Below are 18,852 nucleotides of genomic sequence, written 5' to 3' on the forward strand. Positions count from 1 at the left end.
CACATGCGCACACATACACCATCACTCTCTCCTTTTCTTTCTCTGTGCATACAGACATCTTCATTCATTAACTCTGCTTAGGTCCTATGGGGAGGAATTGCCAGACAAGTGAGAATGGGCAGCAGTGGAGAGATCCACAGCATGAGTTGGCTTCTCCGACGTCACACTGTCCTAGTTGCTCGGTCTACGTCCTTCCCACCAACCCATTTGCTCTAATGTGGAAGGTTGTCCTGTAAAATAGCTAAAGAAAGTTCTTGTTGGGGATGAAAAGAGAAGTAATCAGTTTAATGCTGGGTATGTGTGAGCCAGGAATTGAGAGAGTATTAAGGTGTGTAACCTAACTGTAAACAATTCCTATAATAAGGAGGTGCAGGGGAGCATTCCCTGCTCTTTGTTTTCCTTTGCCTGATGCCTTTGTACAGGATTCCCGTAATTCCTTTTATTAGTTCAAATCACTTGCTCCTGGGAAATGTCTAGAATTGGGCACTAATCCCTTTATTGGCATGCTGTACTGGTTGATAATGGTCCCCTGCCCAAGTAAATGGAACCAAGCATAGCGTTTTGACACGAGCAGTGGGGCGTTGCCACACAGTTCAGGCCTCCAATGAAGGGATTATTACCATTCACTCCCCGGGAAAATATCTTTGATGTTTAGGGTATTTTCTTGGCCAATGTAGAGTTTGTGGCCCATTTATTCCCCAAAACAAAAGCAAAAAATAACAACGATGACAGCCATCGAAATGGTAGAGTGCATATCCATGGCAGCACAAGGCAGCGGCATCCAGGACATGAGGATTTTTTAAATTGCACTACCAACAGATTATATCAGCGGGATAGGAGAGGGTGGAGAGCACGAGCAGCCCACAGCTTGCTCGAAAGGCAGGCTTGTACCTTTCTATGAAAGCGCTGATCCAAGCAACTGGATTGGCTGCTCAAATGACCCCAGTGCTAATCAAGTATATTCTGAATGAGTAGCTTTTCCTGCCTCGCAGTCTCCTGTTCTGAGCATTCCCGTTGACTAGTCTGCTGCCAGCATAGAACCTGTCGTACTACGAGATGCATTGCGCACCCAGACTTCTTGAGGGTTGTGCAACGGCTAATACGATATTTCCTCGATGAGGGGCAGGAATTGGGGCTAATCCCATTCAGGCTACCTGCCGCCACCCACTTCCATCTTTGCCTTTCATCAGCCTTCCACTCCCATATTCCGGTCTTCAAGCAGTCTGGCTGATACATGGGGAAAACCTACGTCACCCACCCTGCTATAGTGCTGCCACCCTACTTGACATGCGTGGTTTCAGTTCATGAGTTAATGATGCAGATTTATAGTGGTGTAAAGAAATGATTTTGTTTTATTTTCGCCGAAGCTGGATTTCCATTTTAGGAAATACGTTTTTCCAAGAGGTATCACTTTGGATTCCATGTGAAAATGTTGATATGTTATGCAGATAGAAATTGCGATGGCAGACAATGGAATGGAGGTCAAAGACCCTTGTGGCGTTTTCCTATACCAATATGAATGCATATTGCAAAGGCCAGCATTAAATCAGGTACACGTTTATATGGTAGCGAAGTCTGACTTGGTACTGTGATCCCAGACTTTGCATGATTTACAGAGAATTATCCAGTAGGTCGTTGGTGTTCTAATTTAGTGTAGCCTCAGGCAGGCTTTGTCGACCGATGCCATACATCTTCACAGCACACATGCTAAATGTTAGCAGACTTATCTATTGTTGCTTTGGAAATTTGCAACAAGCTGGACACCGAGTTAAAATGGATATCCATCCAGGCACCCTGAACTGCAATTGCCGCTACTCGGTGCTCGGTCAAATAAACTGGCATTTCAATAAAAATCAGGGCATTAGAAAGGTGGACGTGATGGGAACCTAATAGGATTTCAACGTTGGAGCCTCTGAAATGTTAACTAGCATTAGAACACGGTCCCTTTGAAACTACAAATTAGATGAGCAGCCAGATTTTGGTTGCACTTCAAAGAGTAAAGTACAGTATATCCTTTTATGGGCGCGCAATGGCTGCTGGAGCGCTAGTATGTGAGCAGCCTTTCGATTATTTCAAAGCTTGTCTGGAGTTTTCTCTATGCATATCCTGTTGTGTGAACTAAAACTTCTGGAAGTTGTTGGTCTTACTTAAAATGCGTAACTTATTTTTTTGCCTTCGCAATTCTTTTCATAGCTATGACAGTGAGGGACGTCTTACAAATGTTACATTCCCAACTGGAGTAGTCACCAATCTTCACGGGGAGATGGACCGAGCCATCACAGTGGATATCGAGTCATCGAGCAGGGAAGATGATGTCAGCATCACGTCCAACTTATCCTCCATTGATTCGTTCTACACAATGGTCCAAGGTACTCATTTGTTTTTTAACACTTACTGAATTTCTTTGCTCGATGGAATACTGTGAACCGTATCAGTATCTGCATATGACCAGAAACGGGTGTGGGAGTGCGTTGGGCAACCGCAAGCTAAAATGGCAGCCTATTATGAAAAGACGATAAGATGAAGGAGCAATACTTTGTAAAATGTGCAAAGTATTCCAGTACACAATGAAAGTACAGTAATTCCTTGCATCACTAGCTATCTGTTCCTATGTATCTAGATATATTTCTTTCCAGGTGACTGTTTGCACAGGTGGACACGTGTCAATTTCCTGTTTAATGGTCTCAATGTATGTCTTTATCAGATCAATTTAGAAACAGCTACCAGATTGGCTATGATGGGTCCATCCGAATCATCTACGGCAATGGCATGGATTCTCACTATCAGACTGAGCCCCACATTCTAGCTGGCCCAGTCAACCCAACGGTGGCAAAACGAAACATGACCCTCCCGGGGGAGAATGGCCAGAATGTTGTAGAATGGAGATATCGAAAAGAGCAAGTCATGGGGAAAGTCACTGTGATTGGCCGGAAGCTCAGGGTGAGCACGCATTTTAATACGTAATTTGTCTTTTAGTTTGTAAATGTTTTGGTAGTGAAAGTGTGAACCCATCTCCAAAAAGCTCATATTACAATTACTGACAATGCTTCTGGCTTGGCGAGAAAAGTTTTCGTTTGACCTGTTCAATTAAATGGTTTGTAGGTTACTCTGTGAAGTGCATTCACTCAGAAACCCAACTTATCATTCCGTTTTCTCTCAATGTCAAAGTCAAATAACTGTATAACTGAGTATTATTTCAATTTTTCATCTCAAGATTCGTATCCTTCAATGCATGTTTGAGTCGCTACCCTTCTGAAACTGCAGCTACACTACACTGGGTACTTATGGCCTGACTACTGCAAAACACTAATTTTGCCTCACGCCATTTGCAAACTGACAATCCCTTTGGTTGCTTTTGAATCTGTATTCCACCAGTTACAGCTCTTGGAAGTTAGATCATGTGATAATGAAAAGCATTGGCAATTATGAGCTTGACCCGTAAGAAACACTAACCTACTTTGTCAGAGGTGTTAGGTAGGACCCTCACTTATCGGTTTTCGCCCTGAGTCATGGAATTATTTGCGTGTTAAACAGGGAGTTGTGTACAATTCTGTCCACAAATCCCTGTTAGACGAATGAGGATTTGTGCGCAGAATGGCACGCAAATCCCCGCTTTACACGCAAATAACTCCACAAATGACGGTTTAATTGTTTTACTACCTGGAGCCGATTGAGGAATTATTTGGCAGGGAAAAGGGGCCAGGTGCACCTGAAAGTTGTTTCTGAACTGTACAGGTTTGAGCAGCAGTTTAAGATCCAGCCGTCATGTGTTTTCCTTTCCCATTTCCTTCCCATCAAATCACAATGAAGTACAACATTCAATCTCCTCCCCGGCAGCGTCCTTCTCTCCTGAGCAAACCCAGGCTCTAGCCACACTTGATAAACCTATATACCCGTTATTCCCAAACTGATCATGAGCACTCTGCATAGTATGTTTGCTCCAATTACACACATGGTCTTCTAATTTAGATAATCAAAAACCAAACCCCCGAAGGTTACTAAAAACTACAGACCTAGTATAGAACTGGAATTGATAGTGTCCTCCATCGTAGATGCATCACTTCGACATGCCAGTAGAGTCCCACCAGGAGCAAGACCAGACCCCTCTTTCTGATACGTCCCCTCATGGCGATGTGTGATGGCTGATTTGTCATTGTTTGTGGATCTTGGAGCCTTTATAAGAACATACGACCTTGACATGGTGATGAAAAGGCTCTCGTTCTTTTGGAGAGTGGAAGGGGATCCTGGTCACAACTGATCAATTGAGAAAAAGCAAAGAATGTTTTTGATTGGTTTTAGCATCCCATAGTGTTCCAAAGAATGTGCATTGCCTTGTGTTCCTTTCATATCTTCCTCAGTGGGGTCTTCCATTATCAAAACCTCCTATAAATGTAAAGTTCCCAAGAGTGTCACTTAAGTGCATGCCGGCTCGATTGGAAATTAAGGATGTGCCACGCAAGTGATCGGGTGAGGTTGATAGAGCAGGGTCCACCACACAGCTGCAAGCCAGTACATGAACATGTTTGCCATGAAGCACCAGGCTACTGAAAACCACAGAGGGGGGATATGAAGAAGACTGGCCATTGAGGGGATCTTACTGATTGTTTTTAGAGCTTGAGTCCCTCAGTCACTGAGCAAGACACTGTCTCGGTCTCATTTACTGACATGATGGCCGACTCCATTACATGAGTGAGTATTTCCATCGGGAAACTTACTTAGCAGAATGTGGGTTAGGCAGTCCTCCACAGTAACATTCCCCACTGTTCCAATCCTAAAAATTAATTTCAACGAACGCTGGGAATAAAATGTCAGATCCACATGAGCGTTGTTTTCCAAAATTCAAGTTAAAATAGCTATCAGAAGTCAAGATTTTGAATTCCACCAAAATTCCAAGCAGAACTGAATTTCCCCATTGAAATGCAATTACGACCAGGATTTCCTCAAGGAGATGTTGATCATGATGAAATGGATACCAGAAGCAAGGGCAGATAGTTCCTACACAAATGTATTGCATGGAAATGCAGATTTATGGGTAAATCTACAAAATATTCCAATTTAGCTCCAGGCCTGAATACTCCCAGTCACCAGAGTCGACATAGATGCATCTCCATCACTAGACTTTCCCGCGGGTTTCCCTCTGCCGTAAATGCTTCTTTGGCATTGAAGGAGGTAAGCAGCTGGAAGACCATAGAGTGCAACAAGAGAAAACAACTGGGGTTAATGCTCGTGACAAGGCCGAAAAGTCTATGAATGGGCACCAAAATAAAGGCAAATCTACAAATGTTTATTCTTTTTGTACCATAGTGAGAGGAGAAGTACTCTTGGTGGCAAACATGAGTAAAATCATCCCAGTTGCGACGAGGCGGCCCTTTCTGATTCATTATTATGATATATTTGTATAGCGCAAGCCTAACTCGAGAGCAACAGAGCAAAGGACAGGTCATAGAGCAACACATTTGCTGCAAAAATGTTTCACGTCATCAAGTAAATATCGGTAATAATTATCTCTGTCAAAAACAGATGGGTAGTTGGACTCTAGGCTTCCCCAGGGTGGCGTTGGAAGAGCCACTTCTCTATAGAGGCACTGCCTGGCAGTATGTTGTAATTGGCAGCTCTTAGAGGAATGCACTATGGTGTTAACTCTTAAAGCTCTCCCTGCGATAGGGAGGCCCGCCCATTTTACGTGGTAACCTTTCATTCGATGCTTTTTCTCTCAAGATATAGTGATGTAACAGGATTAATGCCTGAAAACGGCACTTTCTTTAAATACGTTCTGTTTTTTTTTTAAGTGTTTAAAAAAACTGAAAATGCTTTGTGATGTATGCCAGACTTTGTTTTCGCCGCAGTGTTTTACATGCCCATTGAATGGTACCTGCATGTGCGATTGTTTGTCACAATGGGAACTAAATAAGCAATCGATCCGCAATCATGTGTTTCAAGTGAACACAGAATCAATCGGACCCAATGTCTGCACAAAGGACCATTTTCTCAATAAATGGCAAAGCTCTAGATATGCTTCTTTCCAATTAAAACAGTTTAGCATTTTGTTAACAGTTGACAAACCTTCAAAGAACTTAATTTAAAAGACATTGAGCAAATGCCAGGCTGTCCCTGTGTTTAATGAAACCTTTTAAAAGAGCAGTTAATCTAATGCATGGCACTAATACCAAGAAGTTGCTAAATTAATTCTCTGGCAAAGGGAATCAATCATAGTAAATGGTGTTTAAACAGTGGCTGGCGGTTTAAGGACTAATAATGTGCTGGCATTAGAATAGCCTGATGATTATTGCACCTTCTTGTTTGTTTTCCTAAAGGTAAATGGCAGAAACATCCTCTCGGTCGATTACGATCGAAACATTAAAACGGAAAAGATCTATGATGACCACCGTAAATTCCTGCTGCGGATCGCCTACGACACCTCAGGCCACCCAACCCTCTGGCTGCCAAGCAGCAAGCTCATGGCGGTCAATGTTACATATTCCACCACCGGTCAGATTGCCAGCATACAGCGTGGAACCACCAGCGAAAAAGTAGACTATGATGTCCAAGGGAGGATTGTGTCTCGACTCTTTGCTGACGGAAAAACATGGAGTTACACCTATCTAGACAAGGTGAGACACTGTGGCACGGCCGCGCTAAGGGTGCAATCCAAGTGGAGTTGTCTTCCTTGGGTAATATGTGATCATTCATTATTGCATGTGTGAATTCAAAATAACATTGTGTTGCGCATTTCGCATTGCGCTTCAGTACTGTCACTTGCGCTAAGGCCCCTGCTAAGGGAAAGGCATGAGATCAGACCATCATTCGGGTGCTGTGGGGTAGCCATTTGTAATCCAGAACAGTCAGGGTGATTAATCCTTCAGTATTCGGGAAGCCGTCTAATGTTGGTTACCTTCTGATTACCAGAGCGTTTCTGAATTATTTATAGCAAAAGCGAAGAATTCACAGCTGTGCCTGCTCTCTCGACATATAAAACATATCTGCATGAGCTGGGTCTTGATAACTTAAGTCATTTGTAAATAATTAATGGATAAACTCTTGGATGTGTCTCGGGCAGGAGACTTCCGGTATCCGTGTAGTTGGATCAGCAAGCTCATGCATTGTTTATGGTGTTGCTTCAGAATAGCAGGAGAGCACTCTTGGATTTTGTTTTTTTAGAAAAGATTGAGGAATGTTGTCTATGCATGAATCCTCTGTGGAATCCTTTATTCAAATTATGTAGCGTTAACTTGGGTAAAGAACGGCTCAAGCAGAGGTGGCCAGTGGCCTTGCGTGACTGTCTAAACCACTTGGTATGTGCGCAGTGGCTTCCACACCAGTGGATTCTTCAAGGGCAACCACTCACTCCTTAACCGGTGGCCAGCGACGTCAGGCCAACCTTCGCTTTTAAAAAAATACTCAGCATGGCATTTTTCCCTGCACCGCTATGTGGCAGTGTTGAGAATAATGAACCAAGAAAAAGTGTCTAAACTTAAAGACACTCCCGTCCCGTGCACAGATTTCAGGCTGAAATCAATCAGTCAACATTTTCAAAGAATTTCCACATTTATATACATAAATATCATAGTAGAACGTAAATAACAGCATACATTTGCCTTATTCAAAAAACAGATGATATTTGGCTTTACATCTAGCCAACATGAAAAACGACGAAAAACAAAGTTGAACACTATTCTTTCACAGTTGAAATGCAACTTCAAGCTCTACGCGTTTCGGGGAGACCCCCTTCTTCAGGAGCAAAGATCTGCAAATACATGTACACACAAAGTTATACATCACCACATAGTCCACTGAAGGTTTAGGAAACTTAAACAATGCGTACATGAGATACTCTCTACAAGTCAGATACAAACAAGAATCCAATAATTGTATACATAATGTTTCGTTGTGGTTGCTAAATCACAGATGTGAATTGAATATTTCATACATCGTGTTGGCAACAACCCTATTATAAGGTACATATGAGGGCTCTTTGTCCTCTTCTTTAATTTTCACTTTGAGTTTTATTTTTGGAGTCACACCAGTTATTCATCTGTGATTTAGCAACCACGACGAAACATTATGTATGACATTATTGGATTCTTGTTTGTATCTGACTTGTAGAGAGTATCTCATGTACGCATTGTTTAAGTATCCTAAACCTTCAGTGGACTATGTGGTGATGTATAACTTTGTGTGTACATGTATTTGCAGATCTTTGCTCCTGAAGAAGGGGGTCTCCCCGAAACGCCTAGAGCTTGAAGTTGCATTTCAACTGTGAAAGAATAGTGTTCAACTTTGTTTTTCGTCGTTTTTCATGTTGGCTATATGTAAAGCCAAATATCATATGTTTTTTGGATAAGGCAAATGTATGCTGTTATTTACGTTCTACTATGATATTTATGGATATAAATGTGGAAATTCTTTGAAAATGTTGACTGATTGATTTCAGCCTGAAATCTGTGCAGGGGACGGGAGTGTCTTCAAGTTTAGACACTTTTTCTTGGTTCATGTTCAACACAGGGGCCTGTATTCCTCCTCAGCGCCCATAATTGTCTAAAGTTTTCTTTCAAATGTTGTAATTTACCGTTGGTGAAATTGGTGTGCTCCGATTGATACTATTTTTTGTATTGATGGTGTTGAGAATAATGTCTGGAAGTAAAGTGGACCTCGAGGATATGCCGTTCTTTAGTTGATTTATTTATTTGTGGCCGCATAAATGGTTGGGAACAGTGTGTTGGAGTGCATGCCACAAAATCACTGCAGCAAAGCAAAGGTGTCTGCATGAAGCAAATGGGCAAAGTATAGGGCATATTCAACACAACCAGCTCGGAAAACCCAAGCACGGCTGATCTTTCTTCTGCTGGAAGGCATAGTGCATGGCAGTGGCAAGGTGGATCAAGCAGGACTGCCGATAGGTTTGTCATTTGTAATGTTTTTCTCTGTTTCTTGAAGTTAGGCGTAACATGATTTTTAGAGAGTAAAAAAGGAAGTTGCTTTCACAGTGGCTGGATTTTTGTGATATTTTTTTTATTTTATTCTCATACAGATATATTGCTACCTAGTAAGTAATGCAAATTGAATGGTACATTTCTACCTCTTCATATCAGGTAGTAATATTGTAGGGTAATCCCTTGAAAAAACGAATCCTAAAATGAGGCTGAAAACACATATTTCTTTAATCGAATGTTTTGACTTTTTTGCACTTTGTTTTTTGCTAAAAAGAGATAGGGGTTTCAGTAAGTGAATACATTAAGGTAGAGGGAATATGGGGGAAAGGGCTGTGGAGTGTCTCCCCCCACATTTAAAATAAAAAAAGTGCAAAGGAACAAAAAGGAATTTTGGAAATTCGAAAAAACAAAAAATCGGTGTTTTCAGCCTTGTTTTAGATTTGGTATTTTAGCGTGCAACCATATTGGAGATGCTTTCCGTGGCACTGCTCTGCTGGTGGCATTGATTCAAACGCATCCGTGGAGCTGTGGCAACCCAAACAGTCGACAGGCTCCTATGTGCTTGTTATTTTGCAGATTTTTTTAGGGGTATTATTGATTTTTTAAAGGAATTTATTTGCCCAATTGTAGGGTGTATATGTCGATTGTATGCCACTTATCAGTAGAGCAGAGTCCAGGAAATGCTACAGGAAACAGAAACTTGGGTGTCTCAGAGTCAAGCAGTGAGGATCCTTTGCAGAGGTTCTTCGGAAACATGTGATATTGTAATTTCAACTGTCAATAAGACCGGAGTATGTGTTCTAGATGTTTGGAGTTGTGTGTAGTGAAAGAGTAAAGAGGTAGTGAGTGGGTAGTCTGTTGACGGCTGTGGAGACTCTCACTACCATTTTCCTCCTGCTCATCTATTACACTGAGATCCCGTGGGAACCACAGAGGATGGGATGGCCCCGCCCACTGCTAGGAACCAGGCAACTGCCTGCTTGGCCGTTTTTGAGATGACATCCATACTCACTCCTTTTGTTGCAAAATGGCTAACCACATCAACCACACTGACAGAAGACGGGTACAGGGGGTTTAGTCTTGTATAGATTGTTATAAACTGTAATAATCAAAGATCCTTAGACATCTTGGGAAGGCTCTGTTAGTCAGCTTAATTCCATGTTACAGAAAGTCCCTTTAAGATGACAAGTATGAACCACTGGGTACCATCACCCAGCGGGAATCTCGCCAACTGACATACTATGGAACCTTCACTGCAAGCATTCCTGCACTCACAGCTAAACGTTCTCTCAGGCACACTAGCATTCTCTCATACATTGCCAAGCACCTGCATTCAAACCACAATACAACAGAAACATATTCACATTGGATTTGCAGTTATGTCAGATTTCAATTTGCTGCTGATAATTTTAGAATGACTTACCGTGTTCCCTGTAATGACGTTTCAGACACAAAGGAACGTGAAAGCTGTTCTAAATACTCAGGTTTTAAGGTCCTCTGCCTATTCCTCAAAGTCATCCATGGTTTGGCGTCAGGCACATTCCAAGGCTTTTCCAGCCCTGTTGGCCAATGCTGCTCCTTGTTGTGCACGTAACCAAGGAAAATCGCTTCAGCCATATTCAACCCCTTTATTTAACTCATTTAAATGTTACAGCATCAATAAACACTACACAAATAGAAGTGGGGGAATAAAATGTACCTCAGTGCAATTCATGGCACCCATGACTGTACAAACCCAACAGCAATTAGGGAGCAGGTTGAAAAGGTGTTTACCATGCTGGCCAAGCCTGACAAAGATGACTAGTCCCAGTCATCAAGTAAAGATGGCTCCCCAGTACGAGAACCCCCCACACTTTCCTTTCGACCAGGGCAATACCCAGAGGAAAGTATGTGAAGGGTCCTAGAAAATTATGCAATTCCTGTTTTGGGAGAGGTAACTAAAATGTTCCTTTCTTTACTATTGCCCCCACTCCCCTCCATTCTTTTGAAGTGTGTTTTTTTGGGAACTGCATGTGAAAAAGCTGTGCCCATGTGCAGGTTATAGTCTTGATCCCACAGCTACTGTTCTCCACAGTGAGACTCACCACAGTACGGTTCTATGTGAAAATGTCATGAGGTAGGTAATTATTTTCCCTGCACCCCTAAAAGCCTTCCCCAAACATTCTAGGACGGGTATGATTTACTATTCTAACTCCAGTCCTACAATATTTGTGGAAAGTGCATGCTTTTCTTGGGAGTGCAAATTTGGGGAAATGTTACCCCCTGGCAATCTTTTCCCAGGTGACTTAATCACTGGATACCCACAGTCTCAGCACGGTACTCCTTGATTGGCCGATCTACCTACCTCCAAGGATTATTCATCCAAATCTGGTGACAGTCACTTGGCTTCGGCAGCTTTGGTGGCTTTTGCATCACAGCAGAAACCAGTGCAGCGTGTGTGCTTTGGACACATGCGCACTCTCCCCCTGTGATGATCCTAGGGGTGTCTCTAGTCTATGAAAATGGGTGATGAACTCGAACTTCCCATTGGGTTTCTGACTTTATTGAAGGTGCTGCTCACCCACAGTAACCTGGATAGAGTGGCAAATGGCAAGACTAACCCCCGACCCGACATAGAGAAGTTGACTCAGAGATGCCATTAGTCTTGACAACTCTTAGTTGGGTGAGTAGACCCTTGTCCTGGTCGTTCTAAGTTTAAATCCTTAAACACAGTTAATTTTGAGCAGTACAGGTGTAGTGTGGCGTTGACCACATATATATTCCTGTGGCATCACTCCGAGCACCAGGTTGCAAGATCTTCTTTGTGATAGAGCCAAACTTGAGCTGTTCTGATGCGCCCTTCTGGCTCTGTTAGGATTCTGGATCCGCTAGAAAGAACATTACCAAAAGTAACTCGTTTTTTCTATGAAATCTAGAAATGAAACACAAACATTACTTGGTTAAGTGAAGGATCATTTGATTTGTTGTCCTATGTTTTGAGCAGCGGTATGGCTCCCGAATGTCTATATACAAAAGACATATATATGAATCACAATTCAATGACGTTATCGTTACTTCATTTCACAATTCACACCAGTGAACTGATGGTCCTAAACTGAGCAACTCCCAGCACATCGAGAGTCAATGCTACTACCCGCGTGATGGTCTGTTGTTCGGGTGTGTGGAATCAGTATTTCCAGGGTGCACCGAATACAGTAAATCCTAGGTGGAGTGCTGCTCCTACAATGCAAACATTCATAACTATTTAAAAGTAAAACTTGAACAATAGATGGGATGAAAATAAGCAGTCTGTGGTTGGAGAGCATAGTTGATACACTGCGGTTGGTGCAACCCACAGGCTGTCAGGGAAAGCTTCTTTTCAGGAAGGCCAGTAAAGGGATCCCACCTTCCATCTGGAGCAGGAGTCTACGACTCCCATGCTCCTTCTCAATTGACCGTGTTGGCAACAGTTGATGGGTGCTGTAGTCCAATACATCAGGCGAACCAAAGGTTGCAGACCCCCGCCCATGTCTTCTGTGAAAGTGTGATGGCTTTCCTTTTAGAAGGGACCAAATCACGGCTTCTCACCGCAAAACGTCACCAGAGGGAAGTGGCAACATGTGCAATATAGGATTCCCTATTATGACCCTAATATTAAGGTAGTGATTTGTATTCGGGTCATGAGTTTAATTGTAGGTGCTCTTGTGATCAAATGTAGTCTTTCCCAGTGACCTGCAGCGTAGGCCTTTTGTGTTTCTCAATGACGCAATGTGTTGCCGGGCCAGCGATCTGCAGTTCACCAAGACCTGCTCCACCTTGCATCCTTTTGGAAGTGAATGAAAAGAGCGACATTGAATTGGGTAATAGTAATTATTTGTTGTGGCCTTTCAGATAGTTATGGATCCTTTATTTTAAAACATTCATAATAATCATTGCATTATGGATGCTGAAACAGAAGGGATGTTTATACGCCCACCTTGCCATAGACCCTGCTTTAAATTAGAAGGTCTGTTAAAAAGGCAGCCTTAGCTGTGGGCATGTTGCTGGTTTGTAGTTTGGACCGTAATCCCCCTTTTCACCTTTTCTACTTTATAATTTCTGTTCATTGTATATCTCAGGCGCCTCTTCAACGCTGTACTTATGTACTTATAACATGTCTCTCCACCCTGTTCGCGGGAAACATTAACGTGGTCACAATTAAATAGAAGTGCAGGTCTATTTAATACAGGTCTGCTGCTGTCAGTCATGTGCGAAAAACACTTCCTAAAGAGAGAGAGAGAGGGGTGGGGGGAGAGAGAGAGAGAGAGAGAGAGAGAGAGAGACTGACTTAAAAGGGCCATATGACTCAAAACTGCAATAAGCTAATTAGCAGCGTCCTTGGTTGATTTCTGACATAAATCGAGTTTCAGGAACCAATAGCAGTGTCATCTTCCGGTGAGACAATTGAGATTTTGTGTAAACCTAAGGCAGCCACAGATTTTCACCAGGATCAGCAAATGCCTGGTGCTCACAGTGCGTTACTTCTAAACTGACTAAATTGTCGCTCTCTGGCATTCGTGCACACACCTCTTCTTCCCGTCAGTATGCAGGCGGATTACTGAAAATAAATAGAACCGTGTGTTAAATCCTCGCTTCAAATGGATATGTATGTAAGGAGAAGCTAATTAAGGGCAGCACTGCATCCGCCATATGCTGTTAAAGTATTGGCTTTTGAAAACCATCCTCGCTTCTGCTCGTGTTATTACATGCGCCTCCGCCAGACCCATTGACAATCTGCTACTTGGCTGTAAGTGCCTTACAAAAGAACGACAGTCGTAACACGCAGCAGGTTATAAATCTGCAGCAACTAATTGCAGAGCGCTTTATAATTAGGCATACAAATGAATTCGTTTGTTATTGAGAACATCTAGGGTCAAGGCTGTCTGGAGGGAGAAGAATATTATTCATTGCACGCTAAATATTTAATTGAGTCCTAAAGTCTGTTTTTGGAGTGATTTCTGACAAGTGATGAGAATTTATATTTTTTTTTCTTTTTCAGACCATGGTCGTCCTCCTTCACAGTCAGCGGCAGTACATCTTTGAATATGATTTGCTGGATCGGCTGTCTGCTATCACGATGCCAAGCGTTGCTCGCCACACCATGCAGACTATCCGTTCTATCGGCTACTACCGAAACATTTACAATCCCCCTGAAAGCAATGCCTCAGTGATAATGGACTACAACGAGGAAGGACAGCTGCTGCAAACAGCTTTCCTGGGAACCGGTCGCAGGGTTTTGTTTAAATACAGACGTCAGACAAAGCTCTCTGAAATATTGTACGATAGCACCAGAGTAAGTTTTACCTATGACGAGATGGCCGGGGTCCTGAAGATGGTAAACCTCCAGAATGATGGTTTCACCTGCACTATCCGCTACCGGCAAAGTGGCCCCTTGATAGACAGGCAGATATTCCGTTTCACAGAGGATGGAATGGTGAATGCTAAATTTGAGTACTCCTATGACAATAGCTTCAGAGTGACAAGCATGCAGGGGGTCATCAATGAAACCCCACTGCCAATTGAGCTCTACCAATTTGATGACATTTCTGGCAAGGTTGACCAGTTTGGGAAATATGGCGTAATCTACTATGATATCAACCAAATCATTTCCACGTCTGAGATGACGTACACAAAACACTTTGATCCTCACGGTCGCATCAAGGAAATACAATATGAAATAATGAGATCAGCAATGTACTGGATTACCATACAGTATGATAACATGGGTAGAGTAACGAAACGTGAGATCAAGATTGGGCCGTTTGCTAACACAACAAAATATGCTTACGAGTATGATGTCGATGGTCAGCTCCAGAACGTTTACCTCAATGAAAAGATCTTGTGGCGTTACAACTATGATTTGAATGGCAATCTTCATTTGCTCACCCCAAGCAATAGTGTTCGCCTGACCCCACTGCGATATGATCTAAGAGACCGTATAACTAGACTGGGTGATGTGCAGTACCGGCTAGATGAAGATGGATTTTTGCGTCAAAGAGGAACTGAGATTTTTGAATATAGCTCAAAGGGCCTTCTCACGAGAGTCTACAGCAAAGGTAGTGGATGGACCGTAATCTATCGCTACGATGGATTTGGCCGGCGGGTTTCAAGCAAAACCAGCCTTGGGAAGCACCTTCAATTTTTTTATGCAGATCTGAACTACCCAACCAGGATAACACATGTGTATGACCATTCCAGCTCACAGATCACCTGCTTGTATTATGACCTCCAGGGACACCTTTTTGCCATGGAAATCAGCAATGGAGATGAGTTTTACATTGCTTCAGACAACACTGGGACGCCACTCGCTGTTTTCAAAAGGAACGGTCTAATGCTTAAGCAACTTCAATACACAGCTTATGGCGAGATCTATTTTGACTCCAACCCCGATTTCCAGTTGGTGATCGGATTTCACGGGGGCCTTTACGACTCCTTAACCAAGCTTATTCACTTTGGAGAAAGAGACTATGACATCCTGGCTGGTCGCTGGACAACGCCAGATATTGCAATCTGGAAAAGAGTTGGGAAGTACCCGGCCCCTTTCAATCTTTACATGTTTAGGAACAATAATCCAGTTAGCAAGATACATGATGTGAAGGATTATATAACAGGTAAATGTGCTCATAATGTATGTCCACTTGTAAATTGCTGCATATTGGAATGGTAATGGTTTAATTAAGCTGCAGAGTTTTACAATGTAATGATTTGGGAATACTTAATTCTAAGAATCGTATATGGTCCAACCCCCACGCCTCCCTCTTCATCTCCTTCAATTGGCCCAGAGGGATACAGTTTTACGCTCGTTTGAAAATGAATATAAACTATCTAGGTCATCACTCCTGATCATTTCCCTCCGTAGCAGCCATTGAGATTCAACGCGAGTCGTGATCAAGGAATACTCTGCTGGCAGGGAAAATGTCTTGCAATATTAACGTAAACAATGTGTGATACTATTGTTAGCTTTCAATAGACACATAAGCACAGTTGGTAGAATGTGTTCAATGGATACAGCTGAGGAGTGCTGCAAGTCCCTGAGCCCCAGAAGACCAATCGCACCCCACCCCCGATTTCAGTTCTTAGACACAACCGATATAAAATTATTTAATTTATTCCATTGAACTTAAGGTACAGCAGTTTACTTTTTTAGAACCCAACCATTGTAATTTACAAAATATGAAATGTTATGTTTATATGGTTTGTGGATCAAACTATTTTACATTAACTTTAATCAATTTATAATGCGTACCAGTGACCTTAAGGTCGCAAACACAACACAAAACAAATAACAAGTAAAGCACGTAAAGGGACACACTAAACACACATAGTACGGCACTCCGATCACAGCAAAGGGCACAAAATAAAGCCAGATACATTATCTGAACAATATGGTCTTCAACTTCTTTCCCAATTTCGCATTGATACCCATCTAATGAAAGGATGGGGGCGTCTCTTGTTAGTCATCAGTGTACAGGGCAATTTCAATCTGAATACTTCAAATAACCATTGGCAGTTCAACATGTAGAAAGAATATGGAAAACATTTTTCATTAGGGTCCGTAATTTTCCAATATACGACCCAGTTCCTGATTTCCCGGTTTTGAAACCAAACACTGCTTAATGGCCCAACAGGGCTGTCATGATGGAGGGGATCGTGGGGGCAGAGGGGACAAATTGCCTTAGGCCTTGCGCCTGGGAGGGGCCTTGCAGTGCCCTCACCTCGCCTGAGTGGCAGGCAGCACAGTTCACAGGTGTTCTTTCTTTACACAGGGGACTGTGATTCCTGCCTCTCAGCAGGGGTCTGTCCCCTGCAATGCATTTTCTTTGTTTGTATGCGCAGCCTTTGGCTCTGCAACAAACAGCAAGATAATGAGAGCTGGCGGGGCAAAGACAGGTAGACATGCTAAATGACAGGAGAAGTCTCCTCTCGTCTATCAGGCAGCGTGTCTACGTGCCGGAGAGTAGGGAGGGCCATCGGGTCCTCCTGTGGCTGTGCGGGCATGTATGAAGGGTGCATGGAGGTAATGTGTTTTTTTCTTTTTTTTAAATTAAATGTATATGTTTATGTATGTGCACATGCATATTGGTGTTCTTTGGTGTCAATGGTGTTTGTTTTTATGTATGTGTGCATGCAGGCAGTGTGAATGTTGGGTGAAAGTGTTATATCTGAGTGCATGCCAGCCCCCACCCCTAAATTTAGCGGCACAGCAGGCACACACACTTTAAGAGTGCAGGGTTGCTGGGGGCATGGCATTCATTGTTGCTTTATCCCTGATGCACAGAACCATGCATCAAGGGTGAAGCAAATATAATTGTTATTACATGGCTAAACTGGACCACATTGAATGTAGGCCAGTCTAGCCACATAGTATCACTTATGGTGCAGAATAACTGTGCATAGCCACGTCAAAACACTTATATCATTTTTGCTTTACCCATAATGTCAAGTAAAACATGCCCAGCCACGTTAATTAAACATACCCATATTCAGACTTGCAATAGTAGTGACGGTCGGCATATACTCTTTTTTAATGGGGTATAGAATGTTTTACTTGGCATCAAGGATAAAGCAAACATTATGACTGGCTGACATTGGTCGCTCCAGTCTGCCCTTATGTTATTAGTGTGTCATGGAATGTTTGTAATGGGCATTAGGGGTAAAAGCAAACATAAGTGTGATTACGTGGTACAATGGCTTACGTTGGTGTTGCCAGTCTGGATATACTTTGTGTGCATGGCATTTTGTACTGGCTGGGAGTCCTTATATGACAATACTGGCATATATTTGTGCAGCCTGCATGGACATGTATGGCAAAAGCCAGCAAGAACATGTTTTTATACTGGCATATGGTGTGAGCAAAGGCGGCATGAAAATGCATTGGAAAATGCTTCTGTGCATGCAACACCAATTGCAAATTGTATGGCTTTTTACTACATTTTGTAAAGAAAGTGCACCCTTTTAACCTATTGTTTCAAACATTTTCTTGGGGGACGAGAAACCCTTGAGAAATCCTCTCAAGCACCCATTGTTTGCTTTGGGCTCCCTCACTGTGCTCTTTCGAACCCACGTAATTGGCGCACACATTTAATCCCCTCCAGTTACAAAATTCAGCAGCCCCAATTGAACATCAGCTGCCTTTCCTGTGTTTTAATGTGCACACAGGGCAGGATGCTCCGTCATGCTGGCCTCACGCACCACACGCTGTGATGCTATCCTATATAGTTTTATGCATATGATACAAACATTACTCTGGAATAAACCTTTCTTCAGTAGAGAAACATAACTTTGCTGTAGTTGAATTGCAGTTGTAATAATAAACCATGTTTCGGCTCCTCCACATAAAAAGGGAAGCCGTCTTGCCTCTCCGGTATGCGGGCGGCACCGCCGCTGGCCCAGTGTAAGAAATCACAAGGGGGCGAGTGGCTCACCAAACTTTTTTGTCCTGGGCCGCACCACACCTTGTGACAGCCGTGTGGCCCAAAAAAGGGCATTTGATACAAAATGTTATCATCACACGTCTGTCCCCTTTTCAGCCACTGTTTTTACAGGGGCACTGTTCTGTGTCCTGGATTGTGTAGGAATATATTTTGAACATCTGCACAACATAAGCAGTACATAATCAAATCAATTCTTCATACTTGCTCATCTACTATGTGCATTAACTGGATTTATGGATTAGCAATCCTCTCATGAAAAGTTTGTGTTAACTGTGGTTATGCATTTAAAATATGTGTTTTCAGAATATGTTGATAACCATCCCCCCATAAACCGTTTGTAACTGCAAAGGCTTATAAAGGAGAGATGTGCACTGGCATCTAATTCACATTATTGTTACATCCTTGGAGGGGATTTTGTTATCTTCGTGATGATTGGTGAAATCCAGTTACTCTGGAGGCATAGAGGCATA

At 42.6% G+C, this 18,852-nt stretch overlaps 1 protein-coding gene across 16 annotated transcripts in view; it reads left to right on the forward strand.

Moving 5' to 3' along the window:
• Positions 1–18,852, forward strand: part of TENM3 (teneurin transmembrane protein 3) — a 1,347,981-nt gene that overhangs the window by 1,316,697 nt on the left and 12,432 nt on the right. For all 16 annotated transcript variants that reach the window (XM_069631455.1, XM_069631458.1, XM_069631457.1 and 13 more), the window contains 4 exons: positions 2,194–2,369; positions 2,705–2,940; positions 6,315–6,611; positions 13,948–15,559. In XM_069631455.1, coding sequence (XP_069487556.1) covers positions 2,194–2,369; positions 2,705–2,940; positions 6,315–6,611; positions 13,948–15,559 — 2,321 coding nt within the window. The remainder of the gene's footprint in view (positions 1–2,193; positions 2,370–2,704; positions 2,941–6,314; positions 6,612–13,947; positions 15,560–18,852) is intronic.

The sequence above is a fragment of the Ambystoma mexicanum genome, chromosome 6q (genome assembly GCF_040938575.1).
Source record: "Ambystoma mexicanum isolate Mex_15411 chromosome 6q, UKY_AmexF1_1, whole genome shotgun sequence".
NCBI lineage: Eukaryota > Metazoa > Chordata > Amphibia > Caudata > Ambystomatidae > Ambystoma > Ambystoma mexicanum.